The 11,965-nt window shown below is 59.6% G+C and overlaps 2 protein-coding genes across 6 annotated transcripts in view; both read right to left on the reverse strand.

The window, feature by feature from the left end:
* Window positions 1-165: 165 nt before the first annotated feature.
* TAGLN (transgelin) lies at window positions 166-5,426 on the reverse strand. 2 transcript variants are annotated; one of them, XM_008690037.2, is made up of 5 exons: window positions 5,321-5,426; window positions 1,716-1,907; window positions 1,435-1,612; window positions 1,058-1,160; window positions 166-745 (listed from the first exon to the last, which is right to left on the reverse strand). In XM_008690037.2, the coding sequence occupies exons 2-5, from the start codon at window positions 1,893-1,895 to the stop codon at window positions 601-603; spliced, it is 606 nt and encodes a 201-aa protein (XP_008688259.1). In that variant the 5' UTR covers window positions 1,896-1,907; window positions 5,321-5,426; the 3' UTR covers window positions 166-600. The 2 variants fall into 2 exon arrangements, with proteins under 2 accessions (XP_008688259.1, XP_040487122.1); XM_040631188.1 differs by lacking the exon at window positions 5,321-5,426 and having other exon boundaries at window positions 1,716-2,647.
* A 1,911-nt stretch (window positions 5,427-7,337) lies between these two features.
* Window positions 7,338-11,965, reverse strand: part of SIDT2 (SID1 transmembrane family member 2) — an 18,122-nt gene continuing 13,494 nt past the window's right edge. For 3 of the 4 annotated variants that reach the window (XM_040631191.1, XM_040631189.1, XM_040631192.1), the window contains 4 exons: window positions 10,888-10,993; window positions 10,170-10,280; window positions 8,894-9,007; window positions 7,338-8,801 (listed from right to left, as the gene is read on the reverse strand). In XM_040631191.1, the coding sequence (XP_040487125.1) occupies window positions 8,739-8,801; window positions 8,894-9,007; window positions 10,170-10,280; window positions 10,888-10,993 (394 nt within the window). In that variant the 3' untranslated portion in view covers window positions 7,338-8,738. Of the gene's footprint in view, window positions 8,802-8,893; window positions 9,008-10,169; window positions 10,281-10,887; window positions 10,994-11,267; window positions 11,315-11,965 lie in introns of all 4 variants that reach the window. The other variant, XM_040631190.1, reaches the window with a different exon arrangement.

Here is an 11,965-nt window from a genome sequence, read left to right on the forward strand (position 1 = left end):
CTCTGCCTGGGCCTCTGAAGGAAGCTGACCCCCTGGGGTCCTGGAATTCGAGAGTCCTTCAGAAGTGGCAGCCAGGAGCACAGGTAAATGTTCCCTGCCTCTTGCCTGCTTGTATCTCCAGGAAGCAGAAGTGACTAAGGCAAATGAAACTCTGCCAGCCAGGCCTGAGAAAAGATTGATGTATGTATTTGTTTCTTTTTTGAATTTCAACCCCCAACATATTCCAGCAAAAAAATGGGGGCAGGTTGGGCTGGGTTTCCTTCCATGGGCATCTGCTGCCAAGAAGGATGGCAGACTTGCCCCCTGCCCGGCTACCCCCGGCCCACGTCCCCCTGCCCGGCCCAGGATGGGGAAAGACGGTGGGAGACGGTAGGGGAGCTGGGAGGAGGGTTAGGGGAGTGGTGCTTTGGGGTAAGAAGTTGGGCTGAGGCTGAGGGGTGGGGGAGAGCTGCCCAAGTGTGGTCACCTTTGCTCAGTGACGGAGCCTCGAAGCTTGGCCGGGGCTGAAGGAACTACACGGGTGTGGGCGAGGCAGGCGAGGCAGGATGGCTGCGGCCGACGAGCTGGGGCAGGGCAGGGCTGGGGGCTGGCCCTCCCCCTCTAACTGATGATCTGCCGAGGTCGTCCGTAGCCTGTCATGCCGGCCTGGGAGGCCCCTCTGTTGCTGCCCATCTGTAGGCCAATGACGTGCTTGCCCTCCTGCAGCTGGCTCTCCGTGAAGTCCCTCTTATGCTCCTGGGCTTTCCTGGAAGCGGGAGACCAGGGTAAAGACCCACCAGGACTGCACAGTTTCCACCTCTGTCCTGTTTCCTCTGTCACTCCCTAGCCTGATCCGTGTCCCCATCTCACTTCTCTTGCTTCCTTAACCTAGCTCGCCCCACGGGCCAGAGACGCGGGCACGCAGCAGGGACCCGTGTGCCCCTAGCCAGACCTTCACTTTGTACCTCCCAGCCGCCTGCTGCCCCACCTCCGTTGGCTTAACCGTCAGCCCAGGCCACCTGCCATCTCACACAGAGTCACAAGCTTAGCGCACGAGGAACCCCTGGTGGTCACGTACTTCATAAACCAGTTGGGGTCTCCACGGTAGTACCCGTCATTCTTGGTCACCGCCAAGCTGCCCAGGGCCATCAGGGTCCTCTGCACTGCTGCCAGGTCTTTGCCTGTGAGAGGAAAGAAAGGGGTGAGGGGTGGACTTCAGGACCACGCACACAGGACTCCACGGCAGGGCCTGCCCCGCCTCTCAGAAAACTGGCCGAGCCGGGGGCTAAGGCTGTAGTAGATCCTACGATGCCCTTGGGAGTATGGCTGGCATTCCCTTGGCACATCCCATTCCCCACCCTGCAGACTGTTGTGGTGTGCTTGCATCATTCCTTGTCCCCTCTGCCTCAGCTTCCTGTCCGCCCCCCGCCTCCTCCACCCCTCTTCTCTCTGTACCTTCAAAGAGGTCAACAGTCTGGAACATGTCAGTCTTGGTGACCCCATAGTCCTCAGCTGCCTTCAGGAACTGAGCGACCTGCTCCATCTGCTTGAAGACCATGGAAGGAGGGTTCTCGGGCACCTTCACTGGCTTGGAGCCGTCAGGATACAGGCTGTTCACCAGCTTGCTCAGAATCTGCCAGGCATAGAATGCAGCTTGGCACTCAGCTCGGGGTGCCTGCCCCACAAGTCCAGCAGGGTGGCGAAGCCCCAGCCCCCCTTCCCAGGGCGCCACTCACCATGCCATTCTTCAGCCAGACCTGGAAGCCCAGGCGCCCGCGGTCCGGGCGCCCCACATCTGGGCCACACTGCACTAGGATCCACTCCACCAGCCGTTCCTCCAGCTCCTCGTCGTACTTCTTCTCAATTTTGGATTGTACTTCGCGGCTCATGCCATAGGAAGGACCCTTGTTGGCCATTTTGTGAGAGAGCTAAAGGAGCACCGGCCAGAGAAGGGAGAAGGTCAGAGGATCAGAAAACAGCTCTGCTTTTGCTGTGCTAGGCAGGCCTTCGAGCTTCTAGAGGGCAGAGGTGCCCATCCATCCTAGACATTGTTTACCTCCCCTGGTTTCCTCATTTTGTTTTCATGGCACTGCCCATCATCCCCTCTGTCCAGGGAGCCTCTCTGAACTTGGGGACCAGAGAAATGGGAGACCGGATCTTTGGAAGTCTAGAGCAAGGGTCAGTAAACTTACTTTGTAAGCAGTCAGACAGTAGTAGGTATTTTAGGCTTTGCAGGACATATGGTCTCTGCCATTGGAGCATGAAAGCAGACATGTAAACAAGTGAGCAGGGCTTTGATCCAATAAACCTCTATTGACCCAAACAGCAGGCTGCATTTAGCATATGAGCCAGTTTGACAACCGTGGGTCTAGAGCATTCTTTCTTTGCCAAGATTGGCCACAGGGGCACTGGAGATGCCTTCCAGAGGAGGCCACGCTGCCCCCTCCCCCAGCGCCAAGATAAAGCAGCAGGCTTCTTTGTCCAGGTAGGCGTGAGGTGGTTTGTTGGTTCTGCCTTAAGTTACAGAGCTCCCTTACTTCTCCCTCCACTGTATCCTCCAGCCCCAGAGCTGGAGCTCCAAAACTCCAGCTCTTTGCCAGGTCAGCTCGGCCTCTGGCCTGCCGCTGCCGAAGAGGCTCAAACTTACCCACCGCTGGCAAGGTCTAGGAAGCCAGCAAAACTCACCAGCCTTTGGCCAAGAAGTTGCACTTCCTCGGGTGGGCCAGGAGACAGAGAGAGAACTAATGCACCCGTGGATTTTCCCTTGTGCCCGCAGGCTCCCGCCACTGCAGTAGCTGAGTAAGGGAGGGGCCAGAGTCCTCCAGGGCTATCCCAGAGCCAAGAACCTGCCAGCCAGAAGATGGGGAGCCCCTCCCTGTGCAGACCAGCAGCAGCGGCTGCCCTGAGGGCCTGGGCTGGCACTGCTCTGGAGAGCCCCGTAATGTGGGGGGAAGGCTGCAGGAGCAGGGCCGGTGAGGTAGGCCTCTGCGCAGATGTGGCTGGTCGGGAGGAACACGACCTGGCTCCACGTGTCACCTGGGGGTGGTGCCCAGAGCTCCCTGGACGAGCCCTCTGAGAAAGGGACCAAATGAGACCAGACCCATCGCCTGGCCTCAGAGAGGTCAGAGGTCAGGAGGGAGAGAATGGTCTGAGGACGGGTGTAGTCAGCACGCTCCCTGACTCCCTCTCTTGCCAGAATCAGACCCTCTCCTCGCTCACCACCGTGGAAACAGAGTGAACATCCTCACTTGCCAGGGTCCCCGGTCAGCGGCGCTACCCTTCCTTCCCCACAGCTGACAGCTTTCCTGCATTCGAGTTCCGAGTTCCCCGTCTGGGCGCTGAGGAGGATGTTACTATCTCAGAGGGCTGTGCCTTCACCGAGTCGCTGTCCCTGACTCCCTCCCACAGCCGCCTCCTGGTGGTGACCTGGGAGAGCCAGCCCCTGACCCAGGGACAAAAACAGTGTTGTTCCCACTCTGCCCTCCACTCCTTTTCCAAGCCATCCCCTGAGGGGACAGCAAAGCTTGAGACAAAGAACATGAGATGGACTCCTCTAAATTCCAGCTATTGGGCAACTCACTTCTCTTGGATTTGTAAAAGCCCCAGAGGACTGGGCCACCTCTGAGCTCACCACCCCATCTCCCCCACCAGCTGACACCAGAGAATCCAAACGCAGTCTCTGCTCTGTTTCCCTGTTGCCCAGGCCCTCCCCTCCCCGCCCTGCTATGTGTCTTACACCTGCTTCCCAACCACTGGGGGCCAAGTCAGCGGGGACCAAGGGGCTTCGGCTCATCCCTCATCCTGGCCCCGGCTCAGCCTTCCCCCCACCAGCCCAGGCAGGCAGCGTTCATCGCTGGGGTCCAGGCACCCATGACCTTCCACACCCTGCCCTCCCATCTGCCCTCCCTCCCAGACAGTGGGCCGGGTCTGCGAGGAAGAGGACGGAAGCAGAGTGCCCCCCCCCCCCACCAGTTTTCAGTCTAGGAGACGCAGAGCAGACAGTGAAGGTATCAAGGCTCACGGTGACAGGGACACAAAGTTGCCGTCCCTAGATCTAGAGACAGTATTTGGATTTTGATCAGAACAGGGAGGGGGATGAGAGGCACCCCACCCCCACCCCCAACTTTCTCCCTCCTGGTGAAGAGTCTGAAAGTGGAGAATCCCTAGTAATCCCTCTCAGTCCTCCGACCAAGACGTCCGAGTCCCACCTTGATGCTGCTGGGAAGAGGAGAGGGAGAGGGTTGCCAGCCAAGCCACCCAGAGGCCTTTCGAGATAAAGCCTTCTGGGATGGGACAAGCAGGACAGCCTGGCTGCGCTTTGACCCTCCTGCCCCGTGGCTCCTGTCAGCTTGCCCTCCCCCAAGAGAAAGAATGAAGTCCAGCTGTAAAGGGGCAACGTGCACCTGCTACCAGCAGGAACCCGGAAAAACTAGCAGAACCAGTGGTCTCTCCAGGACCGCTGGGCCCCCCGCGCTCTCCGAAAGAAGACACAGCCAACAGTGGCAAGCATCTGTGGATCTCTGACATGGCAGGAGGGCGGGCTTATCTCAGTTCTGGGGACAGAAGAGCAGCCCCAGTCACTGCTACCCTTTGGATAGCAACCACTGAGGGGAAGCTGCCAGACCCTTCGGGAAGGGCCCAGGGTCCCAGGCCCACCCAGGCCAACACTGCAAAGCCCTGCAGGGCCCGCCCCTCACCTCTCTGCCTGCAATGGGGTCACCTCCCATTTTCAGAGGATGGAAGGGGCCATGTGTCCAGAAAGGCAGCTCTCGTGCAGCACAGGTCCCCACACCCTGCCACGCCTGCCTGTGGCCCTCCCCGCTGCCTCAGTGGCTCCCTGGGGCTTCTCCTTTGCTGCTCAGGCCCTGGTACCCGCCCGCGGGACCCTGCTCTCCAGCACGGGTGTATTTGCACACCTTCTCGCCTCCTTGGACAGCCTCCTAGGTGGACGCCAAACAGACTCGTGTCTAACCCGACACCTCGAGCCCATCACACACCCCACAGGCGTGACGAGGGCTGAACACGGGGAGCCCCCCCTCATACCTCAGTCATCAGGGTCTTCACCATCAATCCCTCTACATTGGCCAAGTCATCCTAAACATTTCAACCAGCATGGGGCTGCCCAGTCTGAGCCTTATGGGATTCTAGCAACCTCATCCCTGCCATCAAGTAGGACCACTTCCCCATCTGGAGATCAGGAATGCAGGCTGACGGAGAGGGTAGCCTTCTCCAGCCAGGGAGTTGGAGACCAGGACCCTGGAGGGCCCTGTCCCCAGTACACCCACTGCTACTGCCCAGCCCTAGCCTACCTTCCCTCCAACCCAGGTGTGCATGAACTTACAGGGGTTCCTCGGGGCTCGCAGGAGGGAAGGAGCTCTCCGTGTCTGAACTTGGACAGACAGGATGGGGCGCTGGCTGAGTGGGGGGTTTAAAGGGCTGCTGCCGTGGTGGTGATGTCAGCCTCCCCCGCTGGTTCACCCCTTGGCCCCCTCCTTGCTAGAAGAACCCAGCCTGTTCCCCACCCCCGGCCCCCCCAGTGACTCCACACAGGCTCCATATTTGGGGAAAGACACCAAGTTGGAGCAGTCTGCCGGGGGCTGCCCGAGACATTCCCTGCATGCTTTGGAGATGGAGCGGGCGGGGCGGAGCTGAGCTGCCGGCCGGGAAGCCGCCGGGGAAAAGCCTTTTATGGACAGGACCATGAAGGCTTTCCCTGCTGTCTGGACTTAGGGCTGCTCCTTCTTCACTGCTCCCTGCCCCCGAGTTCGAGGGCAGGGGAAATTCAAGAGGGCCTGGCCAGAGAGAGGGGGAAGGAGCTGGGGGCTCTATCCCTGAGGCTGGTGGTGGACCAACCAGCCACCTTGTCCTCCCAGGGGTTTCGCTCTAGTTGGCGATGGGAACTCACCTTTACTGAGAACATACGACAGGCCAGGCAAATGCTTTGCAAATGCTCTCATTGAATCCTTAGGGCTATATCGTGGGAGCACAATTACTAACCTCATTTTACAGATAAAGAAACAGGCTCCAAGTGCATCTTACTCAAGGCCATGGGGGGGAGGTCAGGAGTGGTGGAAGCTGGGTGTCCCTGCTGGACCCCATGTGGGAGGGGCGAGGCTGGCAGACCCGCTCCTTCAGCTGCCCCACCCGGCTCAGGTTGAGAGCGTTCAGTTGGAGCGGGTCTTGGGTTCCATGCTTTAGCTGGGGGTGGGATCTGATCGCTCAGTGGCAGCTCAGGGGACCCCCAGAGGGTTTCTAAGGCCTGGCAGGGCTAAGACACCCACGCTGGGTGGGAGGCTCAGAGGCTGCTCTCCTCCCTCCCTCCCTGTGGAACAGTCCCTACCTACCCTAGAGAACAGACTGGACTCTCTCACTCCTGGAAGGAGACCCACTCATATGTGTCTTGCACCTGGCCTCAGGCGTCTGGGGAAAGGGCACGCGAAGGTGAGAGGCTGCCAGGGGCCTCTCTTGGGCTGCCCACTGTGAGACCACCCTACCCCTTCCCCTAGGGCAGCCCGGCAGGGAGGAGCTAATGCTCTCCACCACACACTGGAGGGAGAGGGGCAGCTGAGCTTGGCACTGGGCAGTGGGCGGTGGAGGGGGACGCCCACCACAGCCAGCCTCCCGATGCCAGAGCCCAGTGACGCAGAGCTGGAGTGCCCCCCAGTGGCGTTTTCTGGGAAGAGCAGGGAGAAGGGGGGGATTGGCTAGAGGGCAGCAGACCTCTGGTTAGGTCTGAATTCACCAGCTTTCTGGCCCCCCAAATCTTGGCCTCCTAGGCCTGTTGGAACCTAAGTCAACTTTCTAGGGTCGTTTCCAAATTCCCTCTTCTGGGGCCTGCCACCCACACCCGCATTTACCCATCATACAATCACCACTTGTGTTCCGGGAGAACCAGCCCCGCCTCAGCCGGCATTCTCCTGTCCATTAAAGTCACGTCCGGGAGCACTGGCTGCTCTTGCAGCCTGCCGGGCCGGGAGAGGCTCAGGCTAGAAGGGAAGCCGACCTGACTTGCAGGTGAGGGGCCAGGTGGGCAGAGAGTGCTGCCATTCGCCAGGTAAGGGGGGCAGCAGCGGGTCTGAGCAGTGAGATGGCACTGCTAGGGCTTCTTCACTCCACTGTCCTCTCTCCCAGCACAGTGCCTGGCACGGAGCAGGCCCCTGGTACAGGTTTCCTGTTGCTCAGAGGGGAGGAGAGACATGGGGACTCGAGGACACACGGGGAAAACAAGGGGGGACTCTATTTTGTTGAAAAGAGAAAGGCAGACCAGAAGAGCTGGGAAATGGAGGGCCTCTTTCCCACCGTTCCTTTTCAACACCTCCACCCGGAAAGGGGGAGCAAACAGGGGCCCGAGAACTGCGTCTGGTTGTTTCTTTAATTGAATGCAGACTCATTTATAGAAAACAGAAATGCAACCATAGGATGGAAACAGACATTAAATGGAGTTCTGAAAAAAGATCCAGGTCCAGCTCCTCTCCCCAGCCCCAGGGAGAGCTATAAAAACAAGCTGGGCAGAATAAAACACACTCCCATCCCCGAGGCAGAGGCCCGACCTGCCCTGCCCCCGTCTAGGCATCTGGAATGGACCAGGTAGGGTGACAGGGATCGAACGACCAGAGCAGCCAGGGGCCCAGAGCTGGGGCAACTCAGTGTAAACTCCAAAGTTTCCTACGTATACGTGTGTGTGACTAACACAAAACTTGGCTGAAGACAGGACGGAAACACGGAAGCCAGCCCTGGGTCCTAGAGTGAGGCTGGACCGGAGACACCGAGGGGAATATCGTGTCCCTTCCTGAGCCTCCCTCTAAGATAGGCACTGGGGCTCCCGCGGCTGTGAGGAGGCAGGAGGGGCTGGGCGCCTTGTATCCCCCTCCCTTGCCCCTGGACATTCTTGGGCAGTGTCAATGGCACTGAAAGACCCCCAGCTGGGGCTTGGCAGGACAGAGGGCCGGAAACAAAAAGGAAGGGAAGTGGGGAATGGATCTCTCCCTCCAATCCGGGTGCCAACATCAGTTTGGGGGCTGATGGGATAGGAAGTTGACCTCTGAATTCAGCCCCTCAGATCAAGGCGACTCTCACACATGGGCTGACCCTTATTACTACAGAGCCAGTCCCAAGCACAGGTCAGAGGGAGGAGGCAGCCCTGCCTGCAGCCCCTCTTAGGCCTTAGCACCAAAAGCCTGGCACCAGCTGGCCAGCCTCCAAAATCCTACACCCCCATTCATCCTGACTGGAACGGGCAGTGATGGCAGCCAGGTGCAGCCCCAAAGAGCAGTGGGGCCCCGGTGCAGGACAGAGAATCAGGTCCAACCAGTCCCTGGACTAGAGCTCGGGAAGAAGAAAGAAAGCGCTTGGGGTCACAGCCTCCTGGGGAAGGGAAGGACGGGCAGAATGCGAGGCATGAGATGGGCAGGGTAACAACACTTCCCTCCTTCCTCCTGCGGAGGGACAAATGGAGAGCCAACGGACAGGGCCTGTGAGAGGCCCTCAACACTGAGAAGCAGCAGCCATTGGCCAACATCTGGGGTTTTGGGGGAGCAGGCCTCCTCCCCGGCAGAGGGCAGCTGCAACGCTCAAGGCCCCCGCCATGACTGTCCCAGGCCAAGCTTGGGCTAGATCTCGCTGTCCCACCACCACCGACACTGGGCCGTGGGGCGGGGACTCACACCCCCAGAGCTACAGAGGCTCTAGGCAGTGAGGCAGAGGAGCTGGGGAGCCCCCCTGCCCCCCGCCCATGAGTAAAGCAAGGGTCCTGGCTCCTGCTAGAAGACGTAGATCTTGTCCCGCTGCACGGTGTCCAGGTCGTCGTCCAGCGTCAGCAACACCTGGGCGGGGAGGACGCCGAGTCAGGCACAGGCCGGGATGCAACCTTGGCCTCTACCCCACCCCCGCGCTGGGGCAGGCCCATCTCACGGACCAGGAATGAGCCAAACATGGCAATGGAGGAGAGGAAGTGCCAGATGTCGTGGTCGTCAAAGAAGTCCAGGAGGATGCAGTCACGGTTGTGCTCCCGTGACTCCGCGGGCGTTTTCTGGGGAGGAACCGGGAGAGTCGCCTGTGGACACTGCCCACCCAGGCGAGAGAGCACTCTTCTCCCGACTCACCCTTGCCCTTGTCTCCCACATCAAAGAATTGGCTTTCTGTTACAGATTTCTCCTGGAGGATGGTGGCTTCTGCCCCTTCTTTTCACTGAGACCCTCCTCCCTCCTATTCTTTCGCCCTGTATACGAGCAGCGGGTTGAGATTACCTTGAGACGCTAGGAGACCTCAAAAGGCTCCTACCTCGGGTCCCTGCCTTGGACTCTGCCCTGCTCTAATCAGCAACTCCAGGCTCACTTGTTCTCCAGAGCATTACTGGCAGGTCACATCCTGTCCCCTCCGCCGGGACAACAGGAGCCATGACTGTGGGCCACGACCTAAGGTGCTCAGGGTCCTCCCTGCTCGCCCATAACCCTATCCACCCAACACTGACCGGACATCACTGTGTCTGGGGCCGTCTGCGCCCCATGCTGATGTCACCGAGATGACAACTGTCCTGCCCTCGGGAGTTCACAGTCTTTACTCAGCTCCCAAATTTGTGCATTCGCTGACCCCAAATCTGCCTCTAGTTCTGCCTCTGGGTCATAACTCCAGTCACAGCATCGCTGTGGCTACAGGGCCCTTTCTCATCATCCAAGGCCTTTAAGGCCATGAGCAAGGTCTGCCTCCCCCAGGAAGCTTTCCTGGACCTTCTAACTCTGTCCTCTGCGTTCGTGTCCATTCCCCTTGCTGTCCTGCCTATACACTTCACCTTGTGCATCATACTGCAAAGAGCAGTCCAGGAACTGATGGTTTCTCATTCTCTCTCTCTCTCTTTCTCTCTCCTGAACTAGATTATAAGTACTTCAAAGGCAGAGACCCGGCCAGACTTGGTTCTGATCACAGAACTGAAACCTGATTCATGGCAGGTGCCTATGAGGCAGAGAGGAGAGCCTAGTACTTCTGGCTTCAAAACCCAGCTGTGCCACTCGCCGGCTGTGTGACCTTGGGCAGGTCCCTTGGCCTCTCTGAACCTCAGCTGCCTCATAGGTAAAATGAGGGAAGCCCCCCTGCTGGTTTGTTGAATGTCAGGAGGATTAAGTGAGAAGGGAGCTGTGCAAGACCATGGTTGAGAAGTGGCCATTCCCCACCGTCTCAGCGGGATCACTACTCACCTGCCAGGTGCTGAGTCCCTGGAAGAAGAAGAAGAGTGCAAAGCCCCACACCACGGAGGTGCAGACAATGCAGAGCAGGGGGATGAGCTTGATCCGTTCCCCGCTGCGGAGCTGGGGGTGGGGGGAGAGCAGCCTGAGGGCCAGACCCCGGCCCAGCCCGTTTCCCAGCCTGCCCTTCATGCCACTTCTCAGCATACAGGATGGATGCTTCAGGAAGCCTTCCTAGATTCATACCCTCACCTTGCATAGCCACACAGCTCAACTCGTCCCACACCAGCAGCCTGGTGTCCCAACCCCCGATGTCCACCCTGGCTAGGCCTCCACGCGCACGGCCCCGTGCTGGCCTGCTGCATGCCGGCCGGGGGCTCTCCCTGCGCAGAGGCCCCTCTCACACTGGATGGCAGGAGGGTCCCTGCGAAGCGCCTGGCTGGCCGTCAGAGGTCCCGCCTGGGCAGACTCGGGGAGCCCCAGCTCAACCCCCTCTGCACCCCACGGGGCTCTTCCCAGCTGCAGGGCCATTCTTGGAGTAGAGAAGGGGCTCCGTAAACGGGTCTTTGGATCCGGCTGGAGAACACGCAAGACACTTCAGCCTCTCCCCTCCTCAGACCTCATCGGCAGAGAGGAAGGAAAAGTTCCCACTCCCTGAAGCAGGCTGTGCCCAGCTCCGCCCCTCCAAAGCAGAGCACCCAGTGGAAGAGGCTCAGCCAGCCCCACTCACCTTCATAATGATGTAGAAGGCGAAGTAGAGAAGCAGGTTGCAGATGCCGATGGCCAACAGGTAGGAGGCGAAATCATTGGGGCGTACGATGAGCCCATAGGCAGCTCTGGCAAAGGGAGGAAGAACTGGTGAAGCAGGGGAGGGCCAAGCGCGAGAAAAGGGCTCTCCCTCACCCCTACCCCACGTTTTATTATGATGTGAGGCTGGGCTCAAAGGTCCACAGAAATTCTAGAACCCCAGGTGCCAACATCTCTCCCCTCAGCCCCCATTTCTCACGCCCAAAGCTTAAAATTTGTGCGTGGCCCCCAAGGCAGCCAGTGGCTGGCCCCGTCCCCAGCTGTCCGCCCAGCCAGGCTGCCACAGACAACGGCCAGACTCACAGGGACCAGTTGATAATGTTGCCCATAACCAGCAGCACCATGCGGTCCTGGAGGGAAGCAGAGACACGGGGACTGAGAGAGGGGAAGAGAGACAGGGAGAAAAGTGGAAGAAGGCCCCAGTCAGCCGGTGCCCCCCTCCCCTGGGTTCTCGGCGGCACCCGCCCCCCAAAGCGGGAAGAGAGTGGACGGAGGAGGAGGGCTGGGGAGCTGGGCAGGTACCACGTAGAGGGGCCCGCTGCACTGCCGGATGCAGTCTGTGTAGAGCACGTGGATGATGCGGCGGCAGATCCCCGAGTCTGCAAGAAGGGAAAGTGCTGACGGGCATGGGCACCCCTCTTTTCCTGGCCCCTGGCCCGCATCAGCGGAGAGAACCCAGGCCTTCGGAGGGCACGGCTATGCCAACCCTCATCTAATTCCTCACTCTGTGATTCTTCCAGGGCCCCCAGGAAGAGGGCAGAACCCAAAGTCGGCAGTGAGTCCAGGTTCCCGAGGCCACCAACCCCTCATTCCGTGGGGCCCAGCTGCCCCCTCCACGGCCTGCCCCAGGCATGCCCTCACCCAGCTTCCAGCGGCCCATGTAATAGAGCTGTGTGCTGAGAAGCAGGGTGGCGATGATGTGAATGACCGAGAAGACGATCCAGAACGCTGTGTTCCCTTTACCAAAGACCTGGAGGGCCGGGGGGGGGGGGGTGTGTGTG

The sequence above is a fragment of the Ursus maritimus genome, unplaced genomic scaffold (assembly GCF_017311325.1).
Source record: "Ursus maritimus isolate PB19 unplaced genomic scaffold, ASM1731132v1 scaffold_16, whole genome shotgun sequence".
Taxonomy (NCBI): Eukaryota; Metazoa; Chordata; class Mammalia; order Carnivora; family Ursidae; genus Ursus; species Ursus maritimus.

Coding starts and splice junctions, on each gene's coding strand:
- TAGLN (XM_008690037.2), bottom strand. CDS start 1,895: ATGGCCAACAAGGGTCCTTCCTATGGCATGAGCCGCGAAGTACAATCC. Junction 1,613..1,715: donor TCTGGCTGAAGAATGGCATG/GTGAGTGGCGCC, acceptor TATGCCTGGCAG/ATTCTGAGCAAGCTGGTGAA. Junction 746..1,057: donor GACCCCAACTGGTTTATGAA/GTACGTGACCAC, acceptor TCCCGCTTCCAG/GAAAGCCCAGGAGCATAAGA.